Source organism: Terrapene carolina, unplaced genomic scaffold, assembly GCF_002925995.2.
Source record: "Terrapene carolina triunguis isolate 2854851 unplaced genomic scaffold, T_m_triunguis-2.0 Scaffold89, whole genome shotgun sequence".
In the NCBI taxonomy this organism is placed as follows: Eukaryota; Metazoa; Chordata; order Testudines; family Emydidae; genus Terrapene; species Terrapene triunguis.
This window is the reverse complement of record NW_020664440.1, coordinates 1,912,375-1,932,029: the sequence shown is the minus strand read 5'-3', so window position 1 is coordinate 1,932,029 and position 19,655 is coordinate 1,912,375. Positions and strand designations below refer to the sequence as shown.

The 19,655-nt window shown below is 42.8% G+C and overlaps 1 protein-coding gene across 1 annotated transcript in view; it reads left to right on the top strand.

Moving 5' to 3' along the window:
• The first annotated feature begins 1,124 nt into the window (after positions 1–1,124).
• The window catches only part of FHIT (fragile histidine triad diadenosine triphosphatase), a 594,110-nt gene continuing 575,579 nt past the window's right edge, over positions 1,125–19,655 (top strand). Inside the window, exon 1 of the mRNA XM_029911215.1 lies at positions 1,125–1,243. Coding sequence (XP_029767075.1) covers positions 1,141–1,243 — 103 coding nt within the window. The 5' untranslated portion in view covers positions 1,125–1,140. The remainder of the gene's footprint in view (positions 1,244–19,655) is intronic.

Genomic DNA, 19,655 nt, shown 5'->3' with positions numbered 1-19,655 from the left:
CTCTATTAACTCTGATTGGCTAAAATACCTAGAGATCCCACCCAAACTTGGAGTCATAGACAGAGGCCTCCCACGGCTGTGCTTGAGTTATTTAAGGGCTTGTCTACATGATGTCATAGTCTGCATCACCTGGGGCATAAGTTCTAATGAGCACCAGCATGTCACACACTAACTGACCTGTGTGGGCCCTGCTAGTGTGCACTAAAAGTTCTCTAGTGCGCATTAATGTATTCCCATTTCAAACAGTACTGTGCTATGTGCACTAGGGATCTTTTAGTCCACATGATCCAGTTCATGCATGTCACATTTCTACACAGTAGAATTTACAACCCAGCTGGTGCGGACTAAGGTACCATGTAAACAAGCCCTAAGAAGAAACGCTGATGACAGATTAGAGTAAATGGAAGTGAGCGTCTGTTAGTTCTACTGGCTGAATGCTAACACCAATCCTGCAAAATCTTGCAGATTCCTCTCTCATTTTTTTCTTTAGATTTTCTTTCCATCTGCCATCAGAGATTGGACTAAGTGTAAATAGTTATTTTTTATTACTTCATTCTGGCTATATTTGTTCTACTGAGTAATTTCTGCTTTTTCTGATCTGGAATATGTAATTACTCTGTTCTATTAATCATTGTATGTATTAACATGAATTGTGATTCAGGGTTCAGCGAAATACTGTTTATGCTTTCCCAAGCTTATTCTGTACAAATAAATGAACCCTATGAAAAATGGAGAGAAATATTGTCAACACTCAGTCCTGTCTTCTGTAGCCGTGCAGAGATCATGATACACAACTGGTTAAAAATGGAAATTAACAATATTTGGAACATTGAACAGCCGTTTCCAGACAGAGAATAGTATGTTTAGGGAAAGCTTGATAAGATAGAGAACACAAAAGTCCTTTGGTAACCAAATAGATGCCAAATGGGGCCGGGGGGCAGGGAGGGGGGGGAAGTGAAGTGCTAAAAGTGCAAGGAGCCTTGGTGAGCCAAATGGGCTTCACTCATTTCCCCCCCTCACACACACACTCCTCCTCCCAAATTGTTATGATCTTATTCATATGATCACTCTGCATATTATGCGGATGCCCCCATCATCTCCATTATTGTCTCTGATAGATCCTGAATATTGGGATTGATCATGTCGTTCCGATTTGGACAACACCTCATCAAGCCCTCGTTTGTGTTTCTGAAGACCGAACTGTCCTTCGCGCTTGTAAACAGGAAGCCAGTGGTCCCTGGGCGTATCCTTTTCATAAAAGCTTCTGAAGTGGACACTCATGGGCTCTAGATACTCAGTCTCCCAAGGAGAAGGAGAATTCTGCTCACTCTGAAGACCAGGTAAGATGTTACTCATATTTATTCTGAAACCAGTCAGTGGGATGTAATATGCTTGATCAGTGTTGCAGAACTTCTGAAAATGGTTGCTTAGCAACTGTGACCTTAGAGGTGAATTTTCTACTGACCTTTTCACCACTGAAGATGTATAAATAAACAGGTGCTTCTAAAAGGATTTTTAAGTCTATGAGGTACTTCTGTTTAAATTTCATACTATGCTGAAAAAAGCAGGCTATTTCCTTTTTAATTCTGCCACATATTTTTAGATGTAAGTAAATGTTTTTCAGAGCATTTTCAATGTGTTTTCTTGGAGTTAAATGTACCGTATTTGTCAAATGGTGGTAAAAGTTGTTCAGGTGACTATTTTAAAGCCAGGTCACTTTAAAGCAAAATGTACTTGCTTCTGTGACTCTGTGTAGGAATGGACTAAGCAAACCACCTGTTTAATCAGATACGTTTCCTGAGGAAAAATTAGACCCATTGTTGAAAACAAGACCCATCTATCTATTCCAACACATAGTAGGAATTGTGGTGGTGTATCACAGACTCTCTGGAAGTTCCCTTGAGCCTGCCCCTGCTAAGTGCCTCTACTCTGGGGCCCCCAGAGGAGGCAGTCGGCCATCTGTGCCTGGCCTGTGTTTGTGTGCAACTCCCACTAATTTCAGTGGAAGTCCCGGGTAGGATTTTCAAAAGTGTTCAGTGTGGGTCTGGTCTGCTCCCATGGAATTCAATAGTCCAAGCCCTATGGGGGAAGAGTTAGGCAGTGCTTTGCATTTTTTAAAATCCCATCTAAGTGTAAATATTGGGTGGAGAATAGACACACAAATCAACTTTTTGAATTGTCAAAAGTATTCCAATCCTGTTTGGGGGCTTTGATGGCATGTTTACAATCACTGATTTTCATCAAAATCTTTTTGACCCTCCTGGGTGTGGTATTACTTCTTACTAAGCATAAGATACAAAATCCCCTGTGCACAACTCCCTTTCAAATAACCTTCCTTATATGCCTTTTTTGAGTGCCAGGTATTTGTTACAGAATTGAGATGTTTGGTTAAGATTTTATGCCAAAAATATTATGGAGTAAGGGCTGGTCTACACTACAAAGTTAGGTCAGTTTAACTACATCTCTCAGGGCTGTGAAAAATGTCATGCCCAATGAGTCGACCTAAGCCCTGGTGTAGACCGCAGTGGGTTGATGGAGAGGTGGATTTATTACAGTGACAGAAGAACCTCTTCCATCACTGTAATAACTATCTACACTACAGCGATGCAGCTGCAGCATTTCTAGTGTAGATGTACCCTTAGAAGAGTTTATAGAAACTTCACGTCCCTAACTGACCAGTGTATAAGCTATTTTAAAGTATTGAGTGAGAAGTTCAGTTTTTGAAACAATCTGTTCTATTGGGTTCCGGGGAGGTGAGCGGGCACAAGCCCGCCCATGGCTAAAGGACCCTCCCTCAGCCTATAGGGAGGATCCATGGAGCCCGAAAACACAGAGCCCCAAAATGGGGGACAATGGAAAAAATAACAAGCCGAGTGTGAAGGTCTAAGGGTCAAAAATATGGAACCCGCAGGGGACACTGAGCAGAGAACCCCGGACAGCGCCCACTGCTGCTCGAAGGTGTCAAGGGAGCCAGCTGACGTCGCCCAGAGGAACTCCGCCCGGATACGTGAACGGAGGGAGGATCGGAAATAGGCCCCACAGTCGCAGGGAACCTTCTCAGCCAACATCCTCTCTGTGGTGTTCTAGACAGCCACCTTGGCCATCGCTAGGAGGAAGTTGACGAGGAGGTCCCGTGACTTGTGGGGCCATGGATAGGGTGTGCGTATATAAGGAGGTGGGGGGAGAAGTGCAGCCAAAAACGTAAAAGCCAGTCCTGGAGGAGCCGGAAAAGGGGCTGTAACGATCTGTTGTTAGGTCTATTGCACGCTACGCACCCTGTATCTTATTCATTAATTAATCCTATTTTCAGTCCTATTTTCAAAGCAATCAAATGAAAATATTATCGATACAATCACTCTTGGAGACTTGGCTCTTGCAAGTACCTAGACAGTACAATGCTGTATGGAATATCCAGGTCTGATTGTAATTAAAATTTATAGCTACTGTATGTGGAAGTTTTAAAACAACGATTAATGACGTTGTCAATTAGTACATTGAATGGGTAAATTTGATTGTTAAATATAAAAAGGTGCTTCAGATGCAAATGTTTGTTTTTAAAGTTTTGTGGGGAGCAAGGAGTAAAGGTTTAAGGAGCCTATAAAACTTAATTATTACAAGCTTCTTTCCTTCTTCAGTAATTAAAGGTCTATAAACTTTAGCTGTATAGTTGCTGCTCTCTGTTTGGTAGATACATTTACATGCACAGGTTTAGTTTTGTTGTCCCATAATGAGTTTTGCAGCACATTTGATACTGGCACATTGTTTTAATAGCTCATGTGGTGTAATGTATAATGTGGTCTTTGTTTTCCGTTGAACAAATGTTCGGATAATAAAAACAAAAACCCAGCCCTTTCTCTCCCTCATTATAATAAGAACAAAATGGAAAAGATCATGATGCTAAGGAGAGAATACAGCGTGTAAAATAGAGCAATTTGCAGTTGTATGCCTGTAAAATGCCTGTATAATGCAGCATTCGTTTAAAGACCTGGCAGTAACAAGTGTATTTCCTGTGCTTTATTGCAATAATTTTATCTGCCTTGTCTTTGGCACACTTAGACATTCCTTTTCATTTTTGTTTTTTCAGTAGAAAATAAAATATTAATGCTTATGAATTAGCGAGACAAAGGAAATCAGTATGAAAGCCAGCTCACTCCAGGTGGTGGCTTTAATTAACTTGTAAGGTTGAAATTCCATCTTTAAAAGGAATGTAGGGTGGGAGTCTTGAATCTGCTGTAATCGTTCTCAAAGTACAGTTATAGGCTGAAAAGTGCTTCTGTAAAAATGGCATCATGGAGCTCAGTGGTTTTGTCTCGGTGGCGCTACAGGGCATTTGCTCAGTTTACAACTGAAAATGCTGCTTTTTCCTAATTGCCAGCCCTGCAAATTCAACCTGTTCTTTCTGGCTCCCACACCACCAGTAATAAGGCCCCTGGAACTGGAATTTAGTTAACAACTCAGTTGATGAGGTGTGAGCCAGACTGTAACCCAGTTCAAGCACCCAGAGATGTGCTGCCTCAGCAGGGCTAACAGGAACAAAGAGTAGTAAATATATATATTTTTGGGGTGGCATGGGACTGCTCTCCATCTCCTGAAGGGATTCTGCCTCATTGATCTTCCCAGCATGCATCAAGATTAGGCTCCAGTTACTTCAGGGATGTGAGTTTATTTGTAAGCTTGGGGGATTGGATCATCATCATCAGGAATCAAATCTGGAATATGTGGATCCAAAATGATGACCCTCGATTGCCTGAGCTACAAGATCTAGGTTCATTTGCTTGAAATCAGCAACAGTTTCATAAACCTCCCTGTGGCCCAGCCAATAGAGGGACACAGAGTATCAGCGTGGGTTACACATGGATGGTGTGCAAGTGGTTCTGTACTGTTTCAAAGGATGCTATATGTTCTCCCCAAAACATGTGGCCAGGGCAGAGGTGGGTAGAACTGTCGTCATGCTCCTTTGAGAACCCAGAGCACAAGGAGAGAGCACTGGCAGACCTCGATTTGCCCTATTCCTGCATCTGGGTATGAGAGTGCAAGAAGCCCATTCACCCTCTCCCTTCCCGCCCCTACCCTCCCCACCTTGAGCAGTCAGGTACATTCCACATCTATCGTGGGCACTGTAGATTCTTTATTAGTAAGACCTTTTGTTAGATTAGAGAATTGACTGGGATGTTAATATTAGGCACAGTCTGGTACTAGGAATCTTGTCTTTTCTGAGAGTTGGGTGAGGGTGGAGAGAGATGTGCAACCCGTGTGTGTGAAATCTCATGCAATAGGGAGCCCCTTAGAAATCCAGTTCCTGGGTTTCAGAGGGGAGTATTCCTAAATCAGTGCGGCAAATACAGGAGAACCAGACTCTAAGGAAAGAGAGGGGCTGCAACAGTTGCCCTTTTGGGGTTCTTGCTTTGGGAGACTTAATTGTTTCTAATACAGATAACTTTTTGCTGCAATAATAGCTTGGGAGGTTTATACAGCTTGGTGCTTATGTGTCAACAATGCACTCAGTTGACCTTTGAAGCTTAGCTTATGGTGTGGGGGGTTATTGTTCAGCAGCACTACCCGTTGCAAGCCGGCACAGGGGCCAGCCACGTTCTCGTTAAGAGTGGACGCCCTGCTCCAGGATAGCACCCGCACCATCACTAGCTGTGGAAAGGGGTGTGGCCTGTGGTAAGGGGCGGGGGGAGGTGAAGTGAAGGTGAGGCCATGGTTTTGCTGCTCCAAAGACACACAGCATTTTGAGTGGACTTCCAACCTCAAGAAGAGCATTGGAATGGTCTTAAAATGAAGGGAATAAACCGCAGGCAGTAAGTGGTCAAAGTGAGCAGGACCCCATAAGAGTAGAGCCTGGCACTATGAATGCTGCTGGCATGAACTGGATTATGCAAACCATGCACACCAGGATTAGTTTTATTTTTTTAAACTGTGCTTTGTAAGATTTTCCTTATTTTTATTAAATGATTGAAAGACCGAACTAGAGCGCTGAAAGAAGGAAGCAAAGAGAACAGCTGAAGTGAGCCTGAGCAGGGCTTTTCTGTAGGGCTCTTAGCCTTCTTTACCTTATAGCCACTGCGGTCTGCTGCCCAGCTCAGGCCTGTATTCCAGGTTTGCAGTCTGTCCTCTCTGAATTCTGAATGGATGTGAAAACTGAAACCCTGCAGCTTCCGACTCATACTGATGCCGTGGTTTAGTGGCGCACAGCAGAATTTCTTCTTTAATTAAATCCATCAGCTCATTAGCAGGGGAAGGTGCTTCCTGTTGCACGCTTGTGCTGATAGAAATATTTTGAGGCGATACTGCCGTTTTCACTGAAGTGTTATACTGATGGTAAAACAGCTTTGCATCTCTTCTGCTCACGTCCTCAATAATTTTAAACTGTTTTTTATCACTGTGCCTTTTTCTTTGCCTTGTACTACGTTCTTGCTTTCATCTTGTGTTAAGCATGAAAAATGAATTTGAACATTGGTAGAATCCATTTGGGGGCTAGGATTTTATTGTAAATAAAATTATTCATTTGTTATGTCCTATTGTTTTCAGCAGACAAGGTATTGATTTTTTGGATTTCTGTTTGGGATTCTATAAAGAGTGCTAGCATAAGAGGAACACAGCGACATTTGTAAATTGATTGAATGCAATATGTAATGACAGAGACAAACATCAGTTCTATGGCAATACTATATTACACAAAGCATTTTTCAACAGGTCAATGAATTGGTTATTAGAAAGATCAAGCTTTCCAACCTGGAACAATGATTCATCGAGGACACACTGACCCCTAATAAATAAATATACATGGATGCACACAATATTTATATAAATAAAAAAGAGACTAGATGTTTATAAAGGAATTTTCAGCCAACTTTCATTGTAAAGAAAAGTTTTCTACATTGAGAGATATGTCACAATTTGGCTGTTCTGCACATACAGTATTGACGTGTTTTGTGGCTAGACTATACTGTTGCTTTCCACGGAGAGCACGGAAGTATTCCCGGTTGTTGGAAACAGAAATACAAGCCCAAAGCCTCTGGAGTTTTCTGGAGATTTCATTGCCAGGTAGAGTTAATGGCCCAGTCATTCATGGCTCAGGAGATGTCCTGTGCTGAGAGAGCTATTATGACTTGTTCATTTTAATCAACAACAACGAAGTTAGTTGAAGCAGATGCCCCTACAGGGTGATGTCAAGGGGAAACATTCTGGTTCCATCGACTGACTGACGGGTAGGGCTTTGATTGTTCATTTGGGATTCACACCTTCCATGCATTGCGATGCACTATGTGCTGCAGCACATAGGTCAGTTTTGAAGTTGGAGCAATGTGGAGCCATCTGTCATTACACCCTTTAGAAGGGTAGGTGGGTGGCGCACATGCGGTGGGCACTTTCGGTGTCCTGGGTCTGAAGTAGCAAATGTAGTTCTCTGCTGCTACTCCATGATCTAGCTGAGGGAGGATTTCACACCAGCTCTGCTGGGATCTTCTCAGTCATGTTCAACTACCTGGATTTATTGTGTGGGGATAAGCTTTCCCCTTAGTGCAGAAATTAGTCACTTTAATGGTGATGCCACTGCTCTACTGGGAATTTCTGGGAGTTGATTAATGTTGGCTGAATCTCTAAGGGATAAAAAGTTAGCGCACACGAGCATCCAGAAGCCTGGACACTTATGCAAACTATCCGAAGAACCTTGTCTGGTCTGTAGAACTTGAAATCTCTCATGAGCAGGCTTTCTTAGGGCTGTCTAGTGTTTCTTCTTGTGGCTGAATTAGAAACTAAGCAACTCAAGCCTTGGTCCTGTTGTTACTCTGTGTATCTTCCTGACCAAGAAAAGTGTGCTTAGAAATAAATACAAAACTTGAAATCTTAAGGAAAAATTTCCACATTTTTCTGAGCCAACAAAGAGATTCTGTCTGGATTTGGTACTAGTTTTAGGTAAAGATTTGAGTGGGTTTAAGTGTATGTAAAATGATTCACTCATCCCTTGAATTAATGTCTAAAACAGTCCATCAGTATTTCTCTTCTGTTTTATAACATTGTTGTATGCTTTTTTTAGTAGAGCTGGTTGGAAACCAGCATTTCCATTTCATGGGAAATTTCAGATTTAAAAAAAAATATGGAATGTTGAACAAAAATTCAGATTTTTAATATTTCTGGCAAAGCAAAAATTCTGATTAAATTTCAATTCAAGAGCATCAAAATATTTCACTGTTTTCTTTCAAATCACTATTTTGATAAGGTAAAATGTGTCATTTTCACTTTGTTTAAATGCACTTCATTTTGGCTTATCAAATAATTACAATAAATTATTTGTTATATTTTAACATAAGTCAAAAGGAAATGAAAAAAATGAAAGGAGGAAGTCAAAATTATTCATTTTAACCTTTTCCCTTTAAAAATGTCATTGAAAAGATATGTGCCCAAAACATGTTAATTTTGACAAAACTGCATTTTTCAATGGAAAACTGTTCTGTCAAATTATTTTTGGGCAGCTCTGTTGTTTAGTAATATGTAACACCAGGTCTAATGACTATAAACTCATTGAATCCCAGCCTTCCTGGTCAATGTTTAGGCAAAATTCCCCTGGAATTTTATGTATTGGTTCAGTAAAGATGATAAGATTAGGCCACAAATCTGGATGAAAAATGAGACATTTTCAATGAATGTTATGTGCTAGTCTTTCCTAAAGTCAGTGCTACTGATTAAATGGTTTATACTTTGTGCATAGACATGAGAATTCTGAAATAAAACACAAAAATGAGGTTATGTCTGGATTAATTTAAAATAATTTGTGACAATGTTATAACCTATTGATATTAAATTTAGTCTAAATAAGATTAGCTTTAAAAATTGCTGTAAAATTCGGAGGCATAGTAAATCAAATGCAGTTATTTTGCAGTATATGCATATTTGCACTTACATAATGCAATAATGTAGACTGGATTGTTAATAAGTATGTTTGTGTGTACGTGTTTGTGTGTGTGTGTGTGTATATATATATATATATATATATATATATATATATATGAAAATACTGTTAGTATTTTCTGCAGATGCTTCACATCTGTGTCCATGAATATAGTATTTAGGAGTTCCTTCAGTAGAAAGGCATGAGAGAAAAATGAGTTTAAGTCTATTATGTGAATGTTTGGTTAATTTTGTTTTAAGGGCCGCAGCCAAAGCCCTTTGAAGTCAATGGAAGGACTCCTGTTTCTTTCAACAGATATTGGATCAGGCCGGACATAAAGCTGTTTTATGGTCTATTCCATAACCCTTGCTTTTGTGAGACGTTTCATTAGTCTGAGTAAGGGTTAAACACACGGTAATATTGTTAATTTGTACATCAGTACTTAATTTTTAGCATACTTCTTTAGAGTAGTATATTTCCTTTGCACTGATTCCCCATGTCCTGCAAGTTCCATAGTGTGCTCCTTCCCAAGGAAAACCTCTAAAATTAGTATATCTGTTAATGACTAAAAATTCCAGTTCCCAAAATGTGAAGGGGATGTAGTAATCTGCTGACCTGTGATTTTTGTCATTGCTCTGTGGGAGATGAAACCCTATTATATTAATATCAAAGGAAGCCATGTAAGCCTTTAAAAAGAACTACATGTATTTTGCTAATCAACATGTATGTTAGGAAGAGTAATTCTACAATTGACTTGCAATACAGTAAAACCGCCAAAAGGGAAAAATTGCGAGGTCATCTCTGAAGCTGAACTCCAAATTTTACACAGTGAGGCAAGGTAATACCGCGTGAGCAATGGATGATCAGTAGAACATATTTCCAGGGGTCATACCTCATTTTAGAGTTATACTTTTCTTAAAAGGGGTCATCCTTTTAAATACTTAGATATTACTTAGTCCTGTCGTGTGCAGGGGACTGGACTAGATGACCTCTCAAGGTCCCTTCCGTTCCTACGATTCTATGATCCATTTTTATTAAAAACACACACTTAGTCAACTGAGAAAAAACAGATATTTTCAAGCAGTAGATTATTTTACATTGTATCTAGATAATGAAATAAAAGTGCTCAGAAATGCTGTCCTTAGTGTCTGAATTCTTATTTTCAAGAGGGCTTATAATATAAGAGAGGAAAATTATTTTAATGTATTTATAATTACTAAGTAGCTCACATAATTATTGTAGGTTTTGCCAGTGAATATAAATTAAAGGCATACTTTACAGGGGTAGTCAATTTTTTTTGTCAAGGTCCAAATTTCTTGGTCAAGGTATAGTCAAGATCCAGACTCCAGAGACAGTAATGAAAAAATGAATAAGTAAATAAAAAGATTTCAGGGTCCGTTGAAAAGCATAAGGTGGTCCAGACTTGGTCCGCACTCCGCCTATCGACTACACCTGGCTTACTAAGTGTGTGTGTACAGTCATCTCTAAATGATGATTAAAAAAAATAAGTCGTATTCCTTGGGTCAGATGGAAACTCCCTTACTTCCATGTGGGACCATTTACTCACAGGAGTAGTCCCACTGACTTCAGTCTGGCACTTAATGTTAGACCTCCATTTTGATGGTAATCTTGCTATGATTTTTTAAGATTCCCCTCCCCCCACTGTCCCAGTGCCAAAAAAAAAAAAAAAAAGCTTTTGTGTTGGAGACCTGCATCATTCATGCAAGGAACGCAGGTATTGGTAGAAGGGTAGAAAGGGACTCCATACTGTCCCTAGTGCATCTCGCTGTCCTAGAAACGGAGGAGAGCGGTTTTTAAAAGCTCATCACTGACGTAGCTCTGCTCCCATGGAAGTGAATGACAGAACCTCTATTCACTTCAAGGATTCAGTATGGCCAAATGTTCAAAAACCATGAGTCAGGCTCGCCAAAAATCACGAGGTGGCCTTTAAAATCATGAGATTATGTAAAAGTAATAGATTTGGGGCTCTTTTTATTTGCCTTCTCCTTTGTGAGCCTTTAGGGTGCACTGGGGTCACATTTTAAAGCTTTCTCCACAGTCATGAGGGCTAGAAACTTACTTTTTCTTTAAGAATGAAGGCTGAAATCATCACCTATCCACTTGACTCCAGGAGGTGGATCTTTAAGGAACACAATAATTATGAGACTCATGACGAAATCACGAAAGTTGGCAACATGGAGGATCTCATAGTTAGCTGTCAATTACAGGGCTGGCTGAACATCTAAACCCCTTCTCTGGCCTCTCTGGCTATGTCTATGCGTGGATAAAAGACCCGCGGGCACGGCTGAGTTGCAGGGCTAAAAATTGCTGAGTAGATGTTTGGGCTCGGGCTGGAGCCCAAGCTCTGGGACCCTCCCCCATTGCAGGGTGCCAGAACTTGGGCGCCAGCCTGAGCCCAACTGTCTACACAGCAATATTTTGGCCTGGAGCAGAGTCAGCTGCCCTGGGCCAGCTGCAGGGTTTGTATCCCTGTAGATGTACCTTCTGAATGTAGCCTTACGAGCGTAGACCTCATGTCGTTACCTTTTCTGGGGTATAATCCCATCATTCTCCCTCTCTTAGACTGGGTCCTGGGCTGCAGATGAACTGTGCTTACCCTGCCAGGCCCGACTGGGTTTGAGTTCCTTTAGTTCTCCCCTTTGGTGGTCAGTCAGCAGCCTTCTGAAACCAAAGCCTTGTTTAATCTCGACAATAGGAACAAAGTGTAACGCGAGAACAAGTTTTAAAAACCAGAGAAAGGTGGGGTACACATGAATGTAGCCTAAAGCTTACCACAGGGTAAGGCCTAAGTTCTTCAGACCCTAAGTGGGGTCTGTTCCCCACAAACAGTATTGCCAACTTCAAGAGATCAAAAATCGTGAGTCGAACCCCCCAAAATCATGGGATTGGCCACAAATCATGACATTTAAAAAAAAAAAAAAAGGTTGTATTGTGTTTTTAGGTCAGCCTCCTGGTGTTTGAACTCCCCCTGCCCATCCCCAGGTGTGTGAATGTGACAGTTAGTGTTGCTCACTCTCCCACATGTACTGGGTATGGTGATTTTGCCCTGCTTCAGGAGCTTTCACCCCCAACATCTGCCCATCTCCTGCCCAGCAATTAATCCTGTCTCCCAGTCCACCATCACCACCCCATCAGTTCAGCCCTCCAAGCCCTCTAACTTCAGCCCCCCTACAGCTCTCAGCCTCACCTCTGCTCCTTAGAGTTCTTCACCCTCCCCAGCCTTGGGGTCCCCTCTCCCACTTCGCAGGCTGGCAGGGGAGCAGCTGCCTGGGGCTGACAGCTGGATTTCCAAGTAAAATTAAGCCTCACTTTTAGAACTCTCAGATGTCAGGATTTTTTTCCAGTTGATTCAATTTCTTATTTGAGGGTTGGCCCTTCCCCCCCTTCTTTGGCTAAGATGAAGGTTTTCTTCCCATCTGGGGGCTAGCCTCACTGTCTCTTGCCCCCACTTGTTAGCTTGATCACTTTATTTATCTAATTTGTAAATGAATTCTTTCAAAGTACTTTGGAATTAACTGCCTAGTAGAGTAACCACATTCCTTTGTTTAGGGTGGGGTAACTCCTGTCTGGCTGGGAAAAAAAATCCTGAAATTTGAATCACGAGATCATGAGTGAGGCTTAATTTTACTCAGAAATCACAACTCTTGTGATCAATTTGGGAGAGTTGGCATGGCTGCAAACAGCTCCCTCACGAGTGCCCCCACCTCTCAATACGGGGACAGTTATACTCTTTATTGTCCTTTCGATCTGTTCAATCCCAGCATTGGTGAAACTACTTTGCTGGACCAAGGAAGTGGGATCCTCATGCTTAAAACCATCGGCTTTGTCTCTTAACCGCTTGAAGTGTTTCATCTGGAGCCATTGTCTAGCCTTCCTGCTTCTATTAACTGAAACCTGCATAAGCGTACAATAAACATCCATCCAAATAGTTCTACAGAAACGATTCCAGTTATGAGGCCATATGCAATATTCATAAAGGATTGCAGAGTAGTATTCCTAAATTATTATATTTGCACACCCGCCACACAGGCCAGAGCTGGACACTTTTAAAAATACTAGCCTAACTGCATGACATGGAAAATAGACTTCCCAACAGTTAGACTGCACAAGGGGGTCTGGGCGATAGGTATGGAAGTGCTCAAACTACTGATTTGAAATATATTATGAAAATAGGGATAATGGGGAGAAAAATCAGCTACCGACTATGATTTTTGGTGTATTTTTTTAAATTCTAATTTTGTTTTTTATATCCCACAACTTCTTATGAGACTGAAAATCTGCATATGAAACTCTTAGACAAGGCTTCAGCTTAAACTGTCCATTGAACAATGGCTCAGCAGGATGCGTGTAAACTGCTCAATTCAAGTGGCGATAAGGAGGGTAGTTAATTATCTCAGGGCTGGAGTCATTTAGTTTGCAGTCTACAAACAAAAGGAGGATATTTCACTCGTAGCAGGGGAAACTGCATTTGAAGATGCTCACTGTAGTTATGCTCACTGTCTAAAAGGAGGACCCATCATGATAAGGACATGTCTACACTGGGTTAAGTTGCTTCACTGTAGTTATATGGAAGTTGCCGCTCTGGTGAAAACTATTGTCGACACATTGCACCAACGTGAAGAAGTGACCTGCATTGATTTGAAACCGTGGTAAGCTACACTAGTGCAAGTCATCGTTTATACGAGTGCAGCAGATCTACATTATGGGCTTGCACTGGCGTCAATTAACGCTGTACTGATGAAGCCGTTTAAAAAGCATAGTTAGGAGCATAGCTAGGAGAAGAGGCCATTCCTGCATAGGAAGCAGTGCGTGGAATTGACCTATAAAGCTTGCAGTAGGAAAGCCATATTCATCCTTCTTTGGCCTACAGATATCCTGACCTCTTGCGTGGTGGGCCCTTGCCCCACAAGCCCCCCCGCAGCTGCATAGAACCTCCCACAGGAGCCGACTCACTACGATCCGTCCAGTCCACTTCCGAGCCGCATCACAAAACCCACTCTATGCACTCATGCTCCATACTATTCATTTCCTCACCCTCCTGTAACAAAATGGCGGGACTTGCTACCACCTGTGGAGGGTGAGGGGCCCCAGTGGGCCTGCCTATATTCCTCCTTGGTGCCGTGGCCTGCCAGGGATATGAGTTGGTGGCTACTACATGGAACTGTGAGTATGGGTGTGTTGATGGTTTTCGTGCTCCCCGACACCTGTTTTGCTTGTGGTGAGAGGGAGATCCTGGCACACGCATATTTACAGTGCGCCAGGCTGAAGCCCCTACTCTGCTTCCTCCAGAACCTCCTGTTAAGGTTCTGGCTGCACTTCTCCCTGCAGTTCTTTATTTACGTACTCCCCATCTGTAGCCCCACAAAGTTGCGGGACCTTCTTGCCAACCTCCTCTTGGTGTTGGCCATGATGGCCATCTATAGATCTATGAGTAGAGGGCTTGGATGGGGGAAATCTCTGCGACCGTGACTGCAGGGCTGAATTTTGTGCACTTGTTTGTTCACGTCTCCAGGCGGAGTTCCTCTGGGCAGTGTCTACTAGCTCCGTGGATTCCTTCGAGGAGCAGTGGGCGCTGTCCAGGGTTCTCTGCTCAGTATCCCCCTCTGGGGACCTGATCATGCACCTGTGACCCTCATCCCCTCTCTTGTTTTTATTTTTTGTCGCCCAGAATTGGTCGATCCCTGTTTTCTTCTGGTTCTACCCCTCTGGTTAGGGGTAGGACCTTTTAGTATGCTGTGGATCCCCTTTGGGATCCATCTCATTCACAGAGACTAAATAGTGACCTCTTGTGTGGCAGAGATCTAGATAAGAGCTCAGAGAATGGGCTTAAAATTTTGTTTGCTGCACACTCGTGTACACACACACACGTACACACACACACACGTACACACACACACACACACACACACACACTCTTCATCCTTCACAACTAAATTTTTTATCACCAAAGCCTACTGCACACCAGCTAAGAAAGCACCTTTGTGTAATTCCTTTACTTTTCATGTTTCAGAGTAGCAGCCGTGTTAGTCTGTATCCGCAAAAAGAACAGGAGTACTTGTGGCACCTTAGAGACTAACAAATTTATTAGAGCATAAGCTTTCGTGGGCTACAACCCACTTCCGAAGAAGTACTCCTGTTCTTTTTAGTGCCACAAGTACTCCTGTTCTTTTTACTTTTCATGTTTTGTCAGTTGTCTCGCTTTAAAAACTGCTGTGTCCGCGATGCTTTCAGCTGCTCAGTATTTCAAAGGCACGTGGGCCTCTGAAGGCATGTTGCCAGTGCATGTCCTACAGGCAGAACTGTTAGTCTGCACTAGCTGGGACAAGCAGGCAAGTGTTTTGAACCAGAACGCCAGCACCTAACTAATCCCTTTCTTTTAAGACTAAGGCCTGGTTTACACTGGGGGGGGGGAGGGGGAGTCAACCTAAGATACGCAACTTCAGCTACGAGAATAGCCCTCATGGCGCGCGGTTGACTGCCGCCGCTCCCCTGTGGACTCCGCTTCCGCCTCTCGCCGTGGTGGAGTACAGGAGTCGACAGTAGAGTGATCTGGGATCGATCACTACCTGGCGGGTAGTGTAGACATACCCTAAGACAGACAGACCGCTGTAGTGTAAAACTAGGCATCTATTAAATGTTTCAGTTTGTGCCTGTGACAGGGCATCTGTCCCGCATTGGCCCTGATGGGGTTAAAACCCAGCCTGGAGGGCTGCAAGGAAACAGCCAATTAGGGCAGGGTCTGAACCAGCCAATCAGGGTCCAGCCAGCCCATATAAAAGGAAGTTGCAGGCCAGAGCAAGGGAGGCTTCCTAGAGGGCTGCAGAGACTAGCACTGTGAACACGGCTGCTAGGGCTTGCAGGCCTGAGGCCCTGGGAAGAGGGTGAAGGAGGCAGAGGCAGGAGCCGAAGGTGCTGGGGCTGTGGGGAAGTGGCCCAGGGGATTGAGACAGACTGGTGGAGAAGGAAAGGAAGGCAGTGGGAAGCTGTTGTTTACTGTGTTCCTGGGCTGGAACCAAGAGTAGTGGGCGGGCCTGGGTACCCCCTCCCCCACTTGCTGCTGAAGAAGTGGCCAGGATATGGACTGCCAAGCTGCTGCGAGGAGCGGCTAGACTGATGCGGAAGGAGTCCCCCGGAAGGGGGGAACCTGGATTGTGACACGGCTGGAGGGCTGTGCCACGAAGCAGAGACGGAGAGGTTAGAACTGCAGTGGGTCTGCAGGCGGAGAAAAGGATGGGAGAGCCACCATCCCTGGAGGGCACACCCGCTGACCAGAGCGAATTCCTGAAATGGCCAGCAGGAGGCGCCAGTGTGGTGAGTGACCCCGTGACAGTGCCCATAAGGTAAGTACTGTATGCAGACCCCACACTTCCAGGGAATGAGGGATGCGTAACATCTGAATGAAGGGTCCTGCTACCTGCATATTAGATTTGAGAGTGGCTACACGATGGCTTCTCTGTGCATTGACTTTTATTGCTTAAAGTCTTGATTAAAAATAGTCCCACTTTAATATGCAAGGAATGTACCGGTTTGAAGCCTGGATACAATTATCCAACTTGCATGTGAGGGACCTTGATTACAGAGATACATGTCTGTTCGGCTTGCTGAACCTCTGATCTGTCCTAATTGGCCATGCACAGAGGAGTGTTCATAAGGATATTGTCCCTATATTGCCATCTGTGCAACACCAGGATCCAAGTGATAAACAGAACTGGATTTGAACCAGAAGTCTCTGCCTTAATGGTATGCAAAGATCCCCGGGGAAGAGATTTTACCCATTAGTATTTTAGCATAGTAAGAAGCTTGGTTAAATACTGTATCCAGTGAGGTCAAAGCTTACTTAGGAGAAGAACATCTCAACAAGTTTAAAAGAAAGAAAGAGAGAAGCAAAGTCCACAAAATATAAACAAAGGCCAGGTCTACACTACACGCGACGGGTGTGATTCCCAGTTCTCAGAGACATGCTTGCTTAGCTAGCACCCTAGAAATAGTAGGATAGCCTCAGTAGCAGGGCAACAGCAGAGGCAGCATGGGGTACCCCGTAGATATGTATTCCAGGCAGCTAGCCCATGTCGCTGCTGCCGCTGCCCATGCTACCATGGCTACACTACTATTTTTAGCATGCTGGCTTGATGAGAGCTAATTTGAGTATGTCTACACAAGCTGGGAATCACACCCTTAGCTCCAAGTATAGATAGAGAACTGGATAAATTCATGGTGGTTAAGTCCATTAATGGCTATTAGCCAGGATGGGTAAGGAATGGTGTCCCTAGCCTCTGTTTGTCAGAGGGTGGAGATGGATGGCAGGAGAGAGATCACTTGATCATTGCCTGTTAGGTTCACTCCCTCTGGGGCACCTGGCATTGGCCACTGTCGGTAGACAGGATACTGGGCTAGATGGACCTTTGGTCTGACCCAGTATGGCTGTTCTTATAGATGTCAACGTAGAAAGAAGAAGAGTTAAAAGGCAGCACAAATTCATGTGAGGGCTGGCAAGGAATCTGGGACTGGATTCATACAAGGGAAAATGAGTGATTTTTCTTTTGAGTTTAACAAGTAATTGGAATTTGTATTTTTTTTTCAAAAATGAAAATCCTATACATAAATAATGAAGAGCTCTAGTCCAGAAGTTATTTTCTAGTCTAGTAGAGAGTGAGTTTGTAATCAGACTGGTTGCAGAACAAACCCTGCAATATTTGCACTTCAGCCATGTTAAAACCAACCGAACCCTGTAGCCATAAATGCTGTTATTGACAAGAGGTAGGAAATACAAAGGTGTGTTGCTGTATTGCCAGCCCCAGTGATCACAGGCATCTCTGTAGTCCCCATGTTGCTAATAGATACTTTGAGCAGGGGGTTGGACTAGATGACCTCCTGAGGTCCCTTCCAACCCTGAGATTCTATGAGTCTATGATTCTATGATTCATGCCCTGCATGGTTACTTTTGGATATTAATCACGAAAATGTTGTGAAATAAAATAAAAAGAGAGGAATATGGGGAGAGGTTTTTCATCTTATCTATCTTTGTGATTTAGCTTTTTCAGTCTTTAAAATGCAGTTTCTCTCTTCCCATTATATTTTGTGCATGTTCTAGGAATTTCCCCCTTCAACGTAGACATCAAAATATGATCTGCAGCATATACATAGTTAACCAAATCGGGGCAATATATTGCAAGGCTTGCACTTGTGGCAGAATATAATTAAGAGATGATTGGAATACATGGTTATTCATAATAAATGTCACACAATTACCATAAGTAATGCAACACACATTCAAAATTTCCATTTGTAATGAAAATAGATTTGCTGGAAAGTCAATCGGAAATTCATTTATTCCATATCGTTACTAACCTATCAGGATGTTTGGTGCTGTTCAGTGTACTGTAACACACAATGCTTTCCCCAAACACGTTTTGAGGGTAATCTGACATGTTTCCTCTTTCAATTAATAAGTGGGTATATAATGATATAATGTTCACTTGTCTTTGCTTCTCTGCACTGAATGCACAGATTTTTCCTAATGTATGGTATTTTTTCTGCTAAGAGAATCACAAATAAATGTTGGAACTTGGCTTGCTGTAATTTATATATAAAGTGAGCGTTTGATGATTTCACAAATAACCTTCTAAATTTACTTTTTATATTTAAGATAGCCAGACAAGGGACACATGTTATATAGATCAAAAATGAGGTAGAAAAGACTCCAACCTGTGGAAGGAGGGGGGAGAAGTGATCAGTGCTCCATGACATGCCTTTAAAAAGATGATCAAGAGAGATGTTTATAACAACAGCTCTAATGAAGAGTGTTACAATCTGGCCTGATACCACCCTGCAGACATCAGTCTATTATGATTGGCTCCCGTTGCTGGGTCACATGTGCCACTGAATGTTGGTAGAGTCTTGTCAGTGTTACTAGCTTTTGATCTCTAGTTTATACTCACCTGTCTCAGACCATTTGTCTGAACTCTTCCTTGGGCTGTGGGATCCAAAAGTCCAATCACCAGACCGAAACCAATGCCTCAGACCTACCAAGTCCCCCAGCTGCTTACACGTGCAACCCCCCCCCCCCCCCCCAGATTTCTGCCTAGTTGTGGCACTCTGGCTGCTAGTTTAACTCCTTCAAGGATGATGGGAAGCAAGGAACAGAGGCTTAGCAAAGGAATTTCTTAACCATAGTCACTTTGTCTAGTGTGTTTAAGAGTAAAGTGACAGTTACAGATCTTTCCAAAATAGCAAAAGTCCTGAGATGCAGACATCCCTAGTCAGGTCTCACCCCTTCTAGGAGTCTGAGGTCTGTCAGCATCCAGGCTGAGCAAAATCACTGTTGCTGTCTCTCCTTCCTGCATTGTCCAACTTTTATGTAGTAATGCTCTCTTTCCCCTTTTCGTGCCCTCCCCCCCAACTTGCTCGGAGAAGCAGCTCTCCTTAACATAGTCTTTCCTTTTGCCATGTGCCAAGGATGAGTAAATGCAGATTTACCAGTCATACTGACACCCTTGTGTAGGAAATCCATTGTTCCATGGGGTTGAGCCAGCAGTCGAGAGAACTTCTTCAGAAATAGTTCTTCAATGAGTTGTCAGGCACCTATCCTGAGCAGGGTAGCTGACTGGACTACATCACAATAACTTGTCCTTGGACAAGGTTAGACATGAGTTCAGCATATAATGCACAATGGAGGTCCTAGTAAAACATGGAGGTCACAACAGAAAATGGAGTTCACAACCGAGCATTTGATCTAGATATA